This window comes from Ctenopharyngodon idella, chromosome 12 (genome assembly GCF_019924925.1).
Source record: "Ctenopharyngodon idella isolate HZGC_01 chromosome 12, HZGC01, whole genome shotgun sequence".
Classification (NCBI taxonomy): Eukaryota; Metazoa; Chordata; class Actinopteri; order Cypriniformes; family Xenocyprididae; genus Ctenopharyngodon; species Ctenopharyngodon idella.
The window spans coordinates 730,627-746,893 of NC_067231.1; the positions used below are offsets into that span (position 1 = coordinate 730,627).

Consider the following 16,267-nt stretch of genomic DNA (forward strand, 5'->3'; position numbering starts at 1 on the left):
TATATCAAAAGTTAAGTCAATTTAAATTCTGTGTAATATACAAGTTATTGTATAGAACCTTTATCTTTCAAAAGTCACTTATTGTGTGCCTAACAGTCAGTCTAAAGCATTTTCATTTGTGAGTAAAATAAATAATGTATTTAAATCAATTGAAGCAGGTACAGAGAAATGATTGTTCAAATTAAGTGTTCCTGCTGTTGTTTCCAATCATTACAGGCAGCACATGTGAAAGCAGAGCAAACAGATTTTGTTGAATGAACGTTCAGAAGCTGAATGATCTATATGTGGCAGCGACAGTGTAGCATATTTATTCAAATAATATAGTGTCAGAGCAAGAAGTGTAAGTGTAAAAAATGCTTCTTTCTGCTGTGAAATCTGCACTGATTTTTATCAAGTAAACGTAAGAATAACTTTGATATTGTTAGTAATTTTTCAACTGGACTGAAGCAGCTTTAGTTTACTTGATTATCAATACATCATTTTATAGAAAAATCATGAGCATAAAATATGATCATCTTTTGAGGAAGGTTTATTTGTTCATCTCTCAGTCATCATTGTATTGTATTGCATTATTTGTTTTAAAACTACAGAGATTTGATCATAAAACTGACCATTTAAGTATCATTATTGGCAGATATAACTGTTATACTGTAATAAAGATCTCATTGATTTACAAGCATCAGAATTTCATATACCTTTTTGTCCATATAAATATCGTCATCTGCACCAAATTGCATTTATTGCTATCGGCCAACATTTTTAGATTTATCTGCCAATATATCGGTTATCGGCTTTCAAATATAAAGAATTGTTGGTTATCGTTATCAGCCAAAATTTTTAGATTTATCGGCCAAAATTTTCATATTGCATCCCTAGTTTTAACCCTGTAAAGCCTGACATATTACTATAAATAATAGTCAGAAATGGAAGTGTATATAACAAAATCTAAAAAAGAAAAATCTAAGAAAAAGTATGCATTTTTTGTTGAGTATCATATTTCATATATAAGGCTTTTTTAATTTTATTGAGACTCAAACTGAGCAAAAATCCAACAATTCTTTATATTTGGAAGCCGATAACCGATATATTGGCTGATAAATCTAAAAATTTGGCCCATAACGATAACCAACAATTCTTTATATTTGAAAGCAGAAAACTGATATATTGGCAGATAAATCTAAAAATTTTGGCCGATAGCGATAACCAATAATTCTTCATATTCGAAAGCCAATAACCTATATTTTGGCCAATAAATCAAAATCAAAATTGTTTTATAAAATTTTTGAGAGCCTGATTACAAAACAAAAGTCTCACCATTAAAAGTCATGTCCCAATCACACAATTATAATGTTCTCATTATAACATTATGTAGTCTATATGACAGACTTGCACTGCACATGTTGAACTTAACTGTATTTTCCTCTTTGAAGTGATTTTCAATCATATTTCAAGCAATTCAAAACCATCATGGTGTGGTGTGCACATCTGAAGTGTCTCAGCTGAAGGAAATAATCCATTATTTATCGGCTTTAATATATCAGCCAAATTTTCTTATCTGCCGATAACGATAACATTAAAAATGAACATATATCGGCCGATACCGATATGTTGGCCGATATATCGTGCATCCCTAGTTAAAACAGAAAGTCAGCATGATATTGAACATCCAAGCATGACTGAAAAAATGTAATGCATCTTCCCTACATCAGGGTTTTTCAAAAGAGAGTCTGACAATTATTACTGAATATCAAACTAATTTTTCTGAAAACCTACAATATACTGGTATGCATTTAAAAAAAAAAAAAATCACTGAATGGAGGGACACATGAGCCATGCTGTGCACATCAAACCTCACACAGTTTGGCAGTCTTTTTTGTTCTCTGGCCAAAAATTGTGAGTTGAAAGCCAAACATGTAAATACATGCATACAATTACACTTTTTGTTCCTGATTAGACTCCACAATGTTATTTGAGGTAACATTTTTGGTGAATATCCCAGTGTGTAAACAACATTATTTAAATAGTAATTATTTGACTTTCATTGTTCCCTATAATTATCAACCAATTAGGCACCTTTTGACTAGTAAAGCAATGTATGCTGATTGCAATATTTGCAATGCATAGATTACCTTGGCAAACATCTGCTTTATTATTCAGTGTTAACCGGGGACACATCGCTGTGGGTCCGCCGGGTCTGCGTTGGCCAGATTGAAGTACCAGACACCAGGGAACAGGAACCACCAGGTGAAATTCATTGAACAAGCTTTACATAACTCAGCACACACTTGGCAGATCTGAGACGTGCGTGAGGTTCCCATTAATCTGAATTGGAACGGCACACACAGTGCCGTAAATTTTCTTTTATGATGCCAGGAGGATTTGCAGCTACAATGAACCGTTTCTACACTGCCATATTTACAACAGGAACATTCAGAGTACTATGGGAAGCCAGCATGTTTACTTTGGGTGAGAGAAGGTATTCCCTGCTCCATTGCAGGTTATTACTGTAACTCGAAAACTTCAGGGCATCCCAGGACACGTCGCAATCGCTCTCTTCTTGGATGGTAAAAAATGGCTAGTTTAGCTATCAAAATACTCAAGTTACTGCAATTCTGAATGATATCGAACATGATGGATCTTTCCCTCCGAAATGTCTGGCAGCTAAAAAAACGTTTTTGATATTTTTCTGTTCTGCCACTCCCTGCCTTTAAGGTCACGGGTTTGCTTTCCACCGCCTGCGGCAGGCGTCTTTTGAAGCCCACCCTGAAAAACTATAAGGAAACCATCTGTTAGGACATTAGAGGAAGTCCCAAATGGTCAAAGCTCATATCCAAACAGTTCTTCATCTTGTATCTCAGCATGGCCCTGCGTCTGGGGTGCGTGTGTCTGCTGGAATGAGCCGAGGGGCCCCGTCTGTGCTGGAGTCAAACATCGACAACACTCAACAAACGCTCGATCTTTAGTGAGGGACGAGGTCATGGGTTATTCATTTCACCCAACAAAACCCTTATGATGGAACATATTTCTTTAGTTGTTTAAATCAGGTAAACTTCTAGTCAAACTTACACTGAGGATGATCTCAAACGGTTAGTTTTCTTGCAATCCAGGCTAGGACCCATTTCATTTTCTCAAAGCTCTTCACAATGAGCTCAACATCAGTGTATGTGGGCTAAACTAAACTGTGGATCAGCTGCCATTGATTTGGCACAAAATGCATTCAATCTTTAAAATTACATGAATTCTTTTCTCACTCAAACACAAACATCAGCAAAACGTTATGCACCTACAGCCCAGTTTAAATGTTTACATACTCTTTTCAAAATTGTTAAATGTAAGTTCAAATCCTAACATAATACATAACTAAATAAAACAGTAATTTGCTATGTTTTTATTGCAATATGTCATATTGAAATATATTCCAAATCTACAAAACTAAATACCATCAAAACAATTAGATGTAGCTGAACACCTACACAAGTGTCAAGCCGAAAGTATAATTCACTTTTTTTGTCTGATGATGCAAATTTCGTCATCAGATACTGTACGCGCAGGTCCCGCATGCGCATTTAATTTTTTTGCAGTAATTAGTTTATCAACCATGCCCTAGGGGCGTCGATTCACAGGTAGTCAGATGAAGTATACTTTCCAAGGCTGTGCGTTCGACTGTGCGTGTACACTAGCGTGCGCATAAAAAAGTGAAGTAAACCCAAGGCTTAAGGGTACTTTTACGTGACAGCGATGTACTAAAAATGGAAGAGTCTTTGCTTTTTACATGTACAGATGACACCATTGTCAAAACAATACCCATTCACACGGATCCGCAGAAAAACAACTAAAAATGTTGTATTCTGCTGCCAGGCCACTAGTTGGCGATGTCACTTTGTAAAGAGACATCGATTTCGATACCATCTATACTCAACTTAGGGGCCATTTACATGACAGTTTTCAACTAAAAACGTAAAACTTTTTATGCTTTTTGGCCGTTCATTACATGATAACGGCGTTTTTGGGGCCTGAAAACGCAAACTTTTGAAAAAGTTTCAAAGTGCAAGTTTTTGAAAACTATACTGTTATCGTCTCCATGTAAACTACAAAAACATGAATTCGTGAAAACGGTGACGCCATGCGCATACGCACGTTCAGTCTATAGGCACGTAGCATTTCTTTACAAAGTGTCATCGCCATCTACTGGCCTGGCAGCAGAATACAGCTTTTTTAACGGGATTCTTGTTAACGGGGATCATTGTCATCTGTACACGAAAAATTCAACGGAAAAACTTTTCCGTTTTTAGTATATTGTTGTTGTGTAAACATACCCTTAGGAATAATTTTGTACTGTATTGTAAACATGAACCATGTAACATATACTCCAGTGAATTCTAGACAGTAAAGTGCCATTCTTGCTAAGAAATTTTTACAAAAGAAAACATTGTATAATGCTGCCTGTTGTTAATGATAGTGTTTTTTTTTTTAGGCCTTTGTGTTATGAGTGACAAAAGGGATATTTACCCCGGGTTATCTTCGTTCAAAACCCGACTTTTAACCCCGTGTAAAGGAGCGTTTCAAACGTGTAATTCAGAAGCAGGATTAGCAGCGTTTTTTACCCAAGGTTATGAAACCCTGATTAGGATTAGCACCGCTTTTGCGCCGTTAACCCAGCACTGAAGTGCCAAACTACTGTGAAACGACTGTGTGTTCAAATGTTACGGCTTAGCAAGCGACAACCGATCGCGTTTGGACAGTAAAGGAAACACGCGCGTTGTATAAACAGTCGTTTTAACGTTTGAGGGAAAAATGTCAAATGGAGACACAAAACACGACAACTGGAGTGAAGAAGAGACCGTTTAATTCTTACCTTTATAGTCCGAAATGTCCGTTACAGTCGGCAAAATACAATATGGATGCGCAACGCTAGAGCCTTTATACATAAACAGATCGCGTGCAGCGTTCGTCCAATCAGTGACGCTGACACCACAAATATGCAAATAAGAACGTTAACCCGGGTTGTTATGTTTTGTGTGTCATCTGAGGCCAAAGTTTGATTCTGACAAACGAGAATGTGTTTTTGACTAAAATATTTGATTTGATGTGACAGTTTGGGGTTTGTACAAGATGGTGTAGTTGTGAGAAAATGGTGAATTGTTTCATGAATTGTGTTAGCAATCAAGGAAAAACTTTAATTATTAAATAATGAGCTGCAAGATAACCTAGGTTCCTGTTTACCTGGGGTTTAGGATGATTTAGGATTAACATGGTTCATGTACAGTACAAAATTATTCCTAAATTGTCCCCTTTTGTATAGATGGTAATATGTAGGTGTTCAGTTGTGTACATCTAATTGTTTTGATAGAATTTCATTTTTTAGATTTGGAATATATTTAAATATGGTTTAACCATTTTAATTGGCCTGTAGGTTCATAGAGTTTTGGTGCTGTTTGTGTCTGAGTGAGAAAAGAATTAATTTGAAAGATGTGGTCATTGAGTTAATTTTGTGTTAAATCAATGGAAAATGATGCTGTTGTGCTCATTGTGCGAAGAGTTTTTTTTTTTTTTTTAAAAAGTGACCTAAATATTGAGAAATTAGTCCTAGCGATTGTAGTTTTGTGACTGCATAATTGGTGTCATGCACTTGTAAAAGTAGAAGAATTAGACTTAGAGGTTGAAAGGTTTATTTTTGTGTCACTCCACGATGCAAATCATGATAGACACTGAACTATAAAGATAATAAAAAGACAATTGTAGAAATACGTAAGTGCTTGTAAGAAATTACAGTCAGCTTTTTGGTTCATCACACTGATGAATTCAAAATAAATAGCTTAAAATTAAATGCAGTCTGTGCTAAATCATGTACACAGTTCTATACACAAGTGAGGCTTAATGATGGATTATTTCTCCTACTAAAATCGATATTATTTTCAATATCATACAACTTTTCTAAGTGCATTAAGCAAATCTAATCCTATAGTACAACAGTCATTTACTTACCACACTCTAAAAAATGCTGGGTTAAAAACAACCCAAGTTGGGTTGAAAATGGACAAACCCAGCAGTTGGGTTAAATGTTTGACCAACCTGCTGGACAGTTTTATTTAACTCAACTATTGTTTAGAAATGACTGTATTTCTTGCTTCCCAAATAGGCTGGAAATTAACATTTATGAATATGTTTAATAAATGAACATTTATTAATATGTTTCATGGATAATAATTAAACAATAAACATTTATTAAATTGCTTATTAATAAATGTTCACCTTTTGATTATTGTTGTTTCCTCTAGTAATTATGTGTCTGATTTTTAATTTCCAACATATTTTGGGTTCATTTTAATTTAGCCATATAGTAATTTTTAAACAATAGTTGAGTTAAATAAAACTGTCCAGCAGGTTGGACAAACATTTAACCCAACCACTGGGTTAAAACAACTCAATCAATGAGTTTTTCCATTTTTAACACAACTTGGGTTGTTTTTAACCCAGTGCAGGAACAACAACAACAACAAATCTTCCACTGTAAAAGTTCAACCAAGCAGATAGGAAAAAGTTAATTTATCCAAACCATCAAACAAACAAAAAATGTGCCAAAAAATTAATTTCCAGTACTTAATAAACTCATACGGCAGCTCCGTTTGAAGTCACCGGGACTAGCAGATGGCTTTGATTAATGCGTCCTATGTCCACAAATTTACTTTAACTGTAAGGGCAACTCTTATAAAAACCTTCCAGGTTGATGTGAGCATTTCTATTCAAGCTGTAGAAACATATCTAACCTTGTCAAAGCAAACAGTCTGGAATTCGATGGGTACAAGAACATAAAACACAGATTCTTAGAGCATCAGAACAATTTAACGTTCATGAACATGAAAAGTCCTACTGGATGAACTCTTTCAAAATGTCACAGGTGTTTTTATTGATGACCTCACGGAGCTTACGGACACGCCGGACGCTGGAAAGGACGATGAAGCTGTCGGGCTGCAGGACGGCCATGCCGTTGTTGACTTCGCCCATGATGATGATCTGCCCGTCCGCGGTGGTGACGTTCGGACACGGACAGGCCCAGTCCATGTTCTGCAAGGTCACCTCCAGAGGCTCCTTCCCAAAGAACTTCAGCCCCATTTTCTCGTCCTTCAGGATCTCCTCCACGGTGATCAGAGCGTGCCCGGAGTCCTGGTCCTCCGTCAGCTCCGTCATACGTCCCAGAATCACAAAATCGCTTCTGCAGAAACTGATCACCATCTTGTGCCGCGGCTTGCACGGCTTGCAGCGCTGGATCCTCGGGAACGGGCAGGTGTCCTCGCACGCTTCTTTGGTTTTGAAGTTGTTCTCGTTGCCTTTGCAGCCACCGTACACAAACGGCTGGCAGCGGCGCTGGGAACCGCTGTAGGCCCATCGAGGTTCGTACGCCTTGCAAGGTCCCTGATAGCTGGGGAGGTTACAAGGTGCGGCGAGTTCGTCCCGACACGACGACATGCACGTCTCGTAATCGTCAAAGTGATTGCGGTTTTTGCTGCAGTTGCCGTAAGTGAAGGTGTAGCAGTTGTTCCTCTGGGGGTCGTAAAACCAACTCGGTTTTTCCTCCCCGCAATCGTCACTGTCCGGCACCTTAAAGCACTCCTCGGCGGGGAAACGGGTGGAATTCAACTTCGTGACCGGCTCTTGCTGGACTACGGAGAGCGGGAATTGCGCTTGGACGGAGCCGCCGGCGTTCGTGGCTGTGCAAGTGTAAACACCGGCATCTTGCAGTTGGGCGTTGTAGATGACCAACTGGCCGATGTTAGTGACCACTACGTTCCCGTGCACATGGTTGGGCTTCATGACCAAACTTCCTTGTCCTTTCTCCCAGGTTATCTCAGGTTTTGGCCGGCCAGCGACTTCGCAAAGAAAACTGGCCGTATCACCGACGAACACGGACTGCTGAGACGGGCTGCCCAGCATGATGGGAGCGTGGACGTCTACAGGAGTGGTGCGCTGGACCGCGGTGGTGGGCAGTGCGGTGGTGCCGGCCGGGAGAGGACTAGTGTTGGGCCAGGTGAGGTGGAAGCGGCAGGTCACCACCGATAAGGAGATGCCCTTGGAGCACGCTTCTGCATCCATGTAGCACTTGTTGTAGTAGGTCATGCCGTCTGAGGCGCAGGTGAAGTGGGGCTCTCTCTCGCAGCGGTCACGGCACTTGCACACGGGCTGGCCGTCCCAGATGTCGCACTCGGAGCCCTGCTGAGAGCACATGAACTTGTCACAGGACGCCTCCTTTGGCATTCCCATGGGCCCTTTCTTGCCTGTAGCGTCCATGTAGCGGGCCGCCACACAGCTGCGATTGCCGCAAACATTGGCACAGCACTTTTCAAATGTTTCACATTCCTGAACAAACATAAACAAAGAGTGAATAAACCTAATATATAAAAAATGTGTGTGTGTGTGTGTATATATATATATATATATATATATATATATATATTTATACTTGAATGCATGTCCATTCTACATATATTGCTGTTGTATTCACTTGATAATCCAGATTACATGAATTAAAAGAATTATACATAATAGTTATACATAATAGTTATAAAATATATAAATAGATATATAAAAAATGTGTGTGTGTATATATATATATATATATATAACTTGCATGTATGTACATTTCTCATATATATGAACATGTATATATGTATATGTTATATATTATCTATGTACATTTGTATGTATATATGTATATATACTGTATATATATATATATATATATATATATATGAGAAACGTACATAGATATATGCATGTATGTACATGAAAAGAATGATATATATATATATATAATTTGCATGTATGTACATTTCATGTCAAAGAATATATATGTTAAATATTTTCTATGTACATTTTTCATATATATATATATTTATATATATACATATTACATGTATGTATGTACAAGAAAAGAGTGATACATATATTACAATGTTATATATACTTGCATGTATGTATATTTCATATATATGTATATGTTATATATTATCTATGTGCATTTCTCATATAAATATATATTTAAAAATATTATTATAATATATTATACATATATTTCTCATATATATATATATATATATGAATGAATGAAATGGACATGCATGCAAGCAAATATTACAGTCAAAATATCAACTAAATTCAATGGAATGAAAAGGCAAACCTGGTCAGATTCACATTCTCGCGTGCAGGTGCTCATTGCATCAACCCACAGGTTTGGGTTCATGTCGTTTGGACAGATCCCTGCGTGGGAATACGCAACTCTCTGCAAAGTCATGCCTTTCACGCATTGCCTGTCCACAAATAGCAGCAAAATCTGTCCCGAGACGAACCAGATCCAGCGAGGAAACAGCATCCACCACATGTTGGAGGGCAGAAATGAGGAATTATTTTGAGGAGTTTACTAACCTAATTTTATTGAGCCAGAATTGTGCGCCTCGAGCTTCCAAGCAGCAGGAGGGGGAGAAAAAATCTCCCAGAGATTCAGAATACTGTGAGTGGAAAATGAGTTTAGATCTCTGTATTTATACTCTCTAATAGTTTTCACTTCTTGAGCAACAAAGGCTGACCACAAATCTCGACAGTCATGAATTACTCTGTAGTTCTAGAGAGAGGATTAAAAACATCTGGTCCAAAGTTGGGCTGGTACTGGGACACCTGCCTCTCTTTGAAAGTGCTGTAGGCTGCTGCTGCTGCTGCTTTAACCCTTTATCTTCGCGATGCGCGCTCATGAAGTGTGCGCGCGTGGGAATTGCGCGCGCGTGATCTCCTCAGTGCGCTTTAAAACGAAAAGATAACACACAGAAATACAATATATTTTCAAATGTCAGCGTCTAAGTAACCTACTAAACACCATAACCAATTACTGAAATCTCCATCATACATGAAAGTAGTAGCTCTGTGTAAAATATATACAGTAGCCTACAAAATAAATTGTGAGATAAGAAAGTAAAAGACTGAATCAGGAGGTTGTCGTTTAATTGTATAAAATATTATTAAAATATAACATCTTCAAGCAGCATTATCTACTTATTTAAGTGAGCTTGTTCTGTCTAAACAAAACTCAAAATCTCCATTTTAAAAGTTCTTAAATCGTCAGTCCATTACGAAAAAGAAGTTTATTCAAATGTACTATTATACTTCTTTTAAACTAAAAATAAGAAAGTACACTTTCAGTATACTTTTATGTCGCCTATATACTTAAAATTGCTCTTAAGTATACTTGACTTATACTGAAAGATATACTCAATCTTTTAATTGAGATATACTTAAAAGTATAATTAAGTATTCTAAGTGTACTTGGCTTGTAGTTGTGTTTACTCTTTTGATTGAGTAGCCTATTAAATACTTTTTCACATAGTTTTACATAGTCTTATAAACTTACATTGTTTGAAGATATTGGGCCCTATTTTAACGATCTAGGCGCATGGTCTAAAGAGCATGGCGCAGGTGCACTTAGGGTGTGTCCAAATCCACTTTTGCTAGTTTAATGATGGGAAAAATGGTCCGCGCGCCCGGTGCATGGTCTAAAAGGGTTGTCCCTATTCTCTTAATGAGTAATGGGTTTTTGTCTCATCTCCCATTCCCTTTAAAAGCCAGTTGCGCTCGCACCATGGCGGATTCGCTATTTACATGGCGGAATTTGCAAATGGAAAAACTCTAGCGAGGAAACGGATCTGCTCGTGCGCGAGGTTAAAGTGCAGACCATCTATGGGACAAGCCGGATTCCACCAAAGCATTTTTATCTTTATGCACACAATTATAATCTTTTACATTGTAATCTATTTATTTTTAATATTTGGCATGTTTGTGTGCTGCTGCGCGTCCCTGTGTGTGTAATAATCAGTGTACGTGTGTTATGCACCCGCATATAGGCGCATATTACTAACGCGCTCTTTAAATGACAAAACAAATACTGCGTCATTGACTTTAGACCAGATTTCAGTTGGTCAATGACACAGTCGTTTTTAGTTCCTCAAAATAGCAACACGCCAACAATGCACCTGAACACACCTCGTTTTCAGACCAGCACACCCATGGGCGCACAGATGGGAGCGAGTGCATTTGCTATTTAAACAACGTGGCGCTGGATGTAAAAATGATAAATGTGTTGGGCTGAAACTAGCAAAACAACACTTGTGTCGCGCCTGGCGCTGCATTTTTCCGGGTGTATGATAGGGCCCTAAATGATTTATAAAGAAAACAGATATATTCCTAATTCCGAGCATCTGAATTTGTGTGTAGGCTAGTCCACTGGTAGTGTACATACATAAGAATTTACTTCAAATCTACTTTACTCTTTCCCTGCCACTGGCTGAATTTTCCGACTATCAGTGTTTTTAGTGTTATATGGTAGGGGGCGCTGTTACGCATCTTCTAGTACAGAATATCCGGATCAAAACAGGTGAAGAAGAAGCAGAAACAAAAGATAGAAGCATAAATAGAAGAAATCATCAAACATTAAACAGCATCAAAATTGCCTAACAATACTGCATGAAATATCAACCCAGGACGAGCTGTGTTGATGGACTTGATCTACTCCATCTGTGTTTTAACAGTCGTTCTGAATCCCATCCTGAAAAAGTCTTTGACAAAAACGTGATTTTCTCAGCTTTTTGCACAAATTTTTGCTTTTTTTTAATGAAACTTACCCACATTCAAGTGTTGATAAAAAAGGATGCATGAAGCTAGAATAAAATGTTTTTAAAGGATTAGTTTACTTTAAAATGAAAATTAGCCCAAGCTTTACTCACCCTCAAGCCATCCTAGGTATTTAAGACTTTCTTCTTTCTGATAAACACAGTTAGGGTTATATTAATAAATATTCTGACGGATCCAAGCATTATAATGGCAGTGAACGGGACCAACGAGTATGAGCTGAAGAAAGTGCTTCCATCCACATCCATCCATCATAAACGTACTCCACACGGCTCCACAAGGCCTTCTGAAGCGAAGCGATGAATTTGTGTAAAAAAATATCCATATTTAACAAGTTATAAGGTAAAATATCTAGCTTCCACCAGACCTCCTTCCGTATTCAACTTACGAAGAAAGTGTAAAACTCTTGCAGTTCAAAACGCTTACTCTATGTCCAAATATGGCCAAATATGTACAGTATGTAAATTATTAAGGGATCTCCATCAAGCAGTGTAAGAAGCTTTCAGAATCGTTGTTTTTGAATTTATTTCTGTATTTTTAAAATGAATATATTTTAACTACAATGCATTTATCGAATAAAATTAAATGATTATTTTATTAATCAAAATAAACAGAATATGGTAAAAACTTTGCTGAAGTGATTGTTCTGAACAAGTATTAACATATATATATATAAGTAAAAAGGTCCTATAATGCCCCTTTCACAAGATGTAATATGCGTCTCTGGTGTCTCCAGAATGAGTCTGAAGTTTCAGCTCAAAATACCCCACAGATCATTTATTATAGCTTGTCAAATTTGCCCCTATTTGGGTGTGAGCAAAAACACACCGTTTTTGTGTGTGTCCCTTTAAATGCAAATGAGCTGCTGCTCCCGCCCCCTTTCCAGAAGGGGGGCGGAGCTTTAACAGCTCGCGCTTTGGTCGCTCAACAACAACAAAGCTGGAGAATCTCACGCAGCCAAAATGAGGATTGTCAGTAACGGTGTTCAGCCTTACATTGTTCAAACCGGAGTCGACACTGATGGAGAGACTCAGGAAGAAGTTACAACTTTTAGACGTTTCTGAATGGTTAGTGGATAAATTTATGTAGTTGCTGTGGAGTTGATTCAACTCATCCACTAGAATGTGCCGTCATGTTAATCTTTTGTGTTGAATTGACCCTCGTTTGTGAAGCAGTCCGGCGTAAAATGACGGCATGACAACAACACTCTACTACAACAACTCTTCCTCTTCTCTAAAGCAGCCCAACATGGCCCCACCCCCTTTGTTGAGTGTTCTCGGGGGTGGGGTTTATGTAAATTTTAGGGTTAGTGATGTCACTAACCTGGGAAGAAGCTTGTTGTAGTCCCTACCAGCCATTTGTTGTAGTCCTTAAACAGAGAATTCTTTAAAAGAAAATATCTCCTTTTGGAAGAGATTGTTGAATAAAGTCGTTATTTTTGTTTTGTTTTTGCGCACAAAAAGTATTCTCGTCTCTTCATAACATTAAGGTTGAACCACTGCAGTCACATGCCTGTTTTAACGATGTCTTTAGTACCTTTCTGGACCTTGAAAGTGTTGATTATATTGCTGTCTATGGACGAGTCATATACCTGTCAGATTTCATCAAAAATATCTTAATTTGTGTTCTGAAGATGAACGAAGGTCTTATGGGTGTGGAACGACATGAGGGGGAGTAATTAATGACAGAATTCATTTTTGGGTGAACTAACCCTTTAAAGTATAACACAGCACACATGGAGCTTTCCACCACAGCCTGTTTTGCGTAAAACACAAAATCTATTTATGCACAAACACTAATGCTGATTAAAGAAGGGCCTCATTAGCTCTGCCAAAGAATGTGAACAGGACAAAAGACATGTTTCATTCACAATGCAGTTCAAACTCGTGCCTTTATGCTCTGACTGAGATTAAACAACACAATATAAGAATGAAAATAATTACATTTTAACAATAAACTGAAGATTAAAAAAGCATGCAATTTGTTTCTTTCTTCAATTTACAGGGTATTCTTCAATGCTTCCAAAAAGGTAGTTTACTAACCACTTTTATTCTAAAATATTGCTAACATAACCAAAACTGAATAACTTCCAAGCAGGTTTAAACACTGGGCTGCTCATGAGAAGCTTCACCTTATTTTACCCCTGCGACCACAGATTAACTTTAACAGCGCCTTGTTGTAAACTTTAACGGTTATAGAAATTCCTTGTCCTCACATATCTTTCCAAAAAGGAAAAAACCCATTCAGGCTCACAAGTGTGTCAAATGAGGACAAACACTTTATGAATTACACTCTTTTTCTTGTACAAGATAGTGTTCAAATAAAGATTTGACGATTAGTTTTGTGAAAAAAATATGAGCATATATAAATATACAGACATTTCAGATGTGCACTCTTAAAAATAACGGTTCCAAAAGGGAACTTTTCGCAGCGATGCTGTAGACGAACCTTTCAGAGAAAGTTCTTAAAAGAACCGTTTTTTCTTAATGTGAAGAACATTTTAAAAATCTTTGTGCAATGGAAAAGTTCCATGGATGTTAAAGATTCTTCATGCCAATAAAGAACCTTTATTTTTAAGAGTGTCGACTGAAATTCAGGAGTTCAATTCAACAATTGATAGCACGCCTCAGGTGTTTGGATCCAAATATATCATTATCCGAACGTCTAACAACACAGTATTTTTTCTCAAACGTGTTTCACTGAAGTTTCCAGGTTGAGGAGAGGATCTGGCCTCCAGCAGGAATAAAAGGCTTTCATGAGGCCGCTCGAACTCTTCTCCGTCTGTGATTGATTGCTACAACACACTGCATTCTTTCACGTACACTACTTTGGAGACGCATTACCTTACTTGCCCTCTACGGAGGCAACATGTGATGTATTTGTTTGAGGAAATAGTGTAATGGGAACAAAAAATTAATAAACTCCTGTCAGTCTGAACACCTTGAGTGAGGACTGATACAACCTCAGGGTGTACCAGTGAAATAATGGGCTTTTTAGTTGTGAAAGGCATGAAAAACTTAGCAATCCATAGTTTAAAATCATATCGACTGGGACGTAATAAAGCAGACTATTTCACTTTGTTGAGAAACTGTAGTTTAAACTGACGGTGTTAGGAGACAAATTAAAGTTTGGTCTATACAGTGGTCTATATGGTATTCGTATTATTATTAGTAACTATATATTTTATTGAAAATTAGAATGCCCTTCAACCCTTCAGCGTCTTACATTTGAAAGATTTCTCTAGCTTGACCATTATTTATATCAGAAATGAACGCATGAATAATGTTACACTGATATGCTTCAATGTTACTGCAAAAATGTGTAGACTGTAACTTTTTTAATGGAAAGAATGCAAAACTGCAAAATGGTAAATAATAAATACAGTACAGTTCAAAAAGTTTTTTTAAAATGTCTTTGAAAGGAGTCTCTTCTGCTCACCAAGGCTGCTTTTATTTGATCAAAAATACAGTAAAAATTGTGAAATATTATTACAATGTAAAAAAAACAAAGATTTCTATGTGAATATATAGTAAAGTGTAATTTATTCCTGTGATCAAAGCTGAATTTTTAGAATCATTACTCCAGTCTTCAGTGTCACATGATCCTTCAGAAATCATTCTAATAATAGTTTGATGTCACTAAATTACTAATTTCTATAAAGTCAGAATTGCGATTTATAAAGTCAGAATTGCGAGTTATAAAGTCAGAATTGCGGGATATAAAGTCAGAATTGCGAGATATAAAATCAGAATTGTGTGATATAAAGTCAGAATTGCGAGTTATAAAGTCAGAATTGCGAGAAATAAAGTCAGAATTGCGAGATATAAAGTCAGAATTGCGAGATATAAAGTCAGAATTGCGAGATATAAAGTCAGAATTGCGATTTATAAAGTCAGAATTGCGAGTTATAAAGTCAGAATTGTAAGATGTAAAGTCAGAATTGTGAGGTATAAAAAAATCACAATTACCTTTTTTATTTTTTATTTTATGGCAGAAACAAGCTTCCATATCTGACAGAACAGTGAACAGCTTTCAAAATAAAAGTCTCACATCAGAAAAACATTTAGAATTAAGTTTTTTGTTAAGTGTTTTATTGTTATTTCACACTTCACAGGAGCAGCCTATTAAAAACGGTTTAGTGGCCCATTTTTGGGTCGCCGGTTGAGAAACGCTATGTTGCATTTCTAAATAAGTGTTTTCACCACAGCAAACACACATTTCGCACGTCTGCAGATGCTGAAACACTGGCTGCACGTAACCATGTCCTTTTCTGTATGAAATCAGCATGTCATGTGCTCATATTCTCAGGGCCCAACCCTTGCACGACTTCATTTCCCAGAAAACAACTTCCACACCAGGAATCACATTCATCTAAATTGGGAAATGCTCTGGCAGTGTGAAGATAAATTAGCCTTTAAAGACAAACCAGCGCTTTGTTTTTACACCGGAGACAAATCTTGCTTTGTCACCGATCCATCGAAACACACCCGCCCCTGCTCAAATCTTTCTGCCCGCAGCATGAAGTGATCAGGCAGGTAAAGAGGAAGAGCCAAACCCAAATTCTTCCATATTTCATGTTCTCAGCCTGAGGGAGCGA

The 16,267-nt window shown here is 37.3% G+C and overlaps 1 protein-coding gene across 1 annotated transcript; it reads right to left on the reverse strand.

The window, feature by feature from the left end:
• Positions 1-5,149: 5,149 nt before the first annotated feature.
• wfikkn2b (WAP, follistatin/kazal, immunoglobulin, kunitz and netrin domain containing 2b) lies at positions 5,150-10,100 on the reverse strand. Its single transcript, XM_051914657.1, has 2 exons — positions 9,176-10,100; positions 5,150-8,355 (listed from the first exon to the last, which is right to left on the reverse strand). The coding sequence occupies exons 1-2, from the start codon at positions 9,374-9,376 to the stop codon at positions 6,868-6,870; spliced, it is 1,689 nt and encodes a 562-aa protein (XP_051770617.1). The 5' UTR covers positions 9,377-10,100; the 3' UTR covers positions 5,150-6,867.
• Between the last annotated feature and the right edge of the window lie 6,167 nt (positions 10,101-16,267).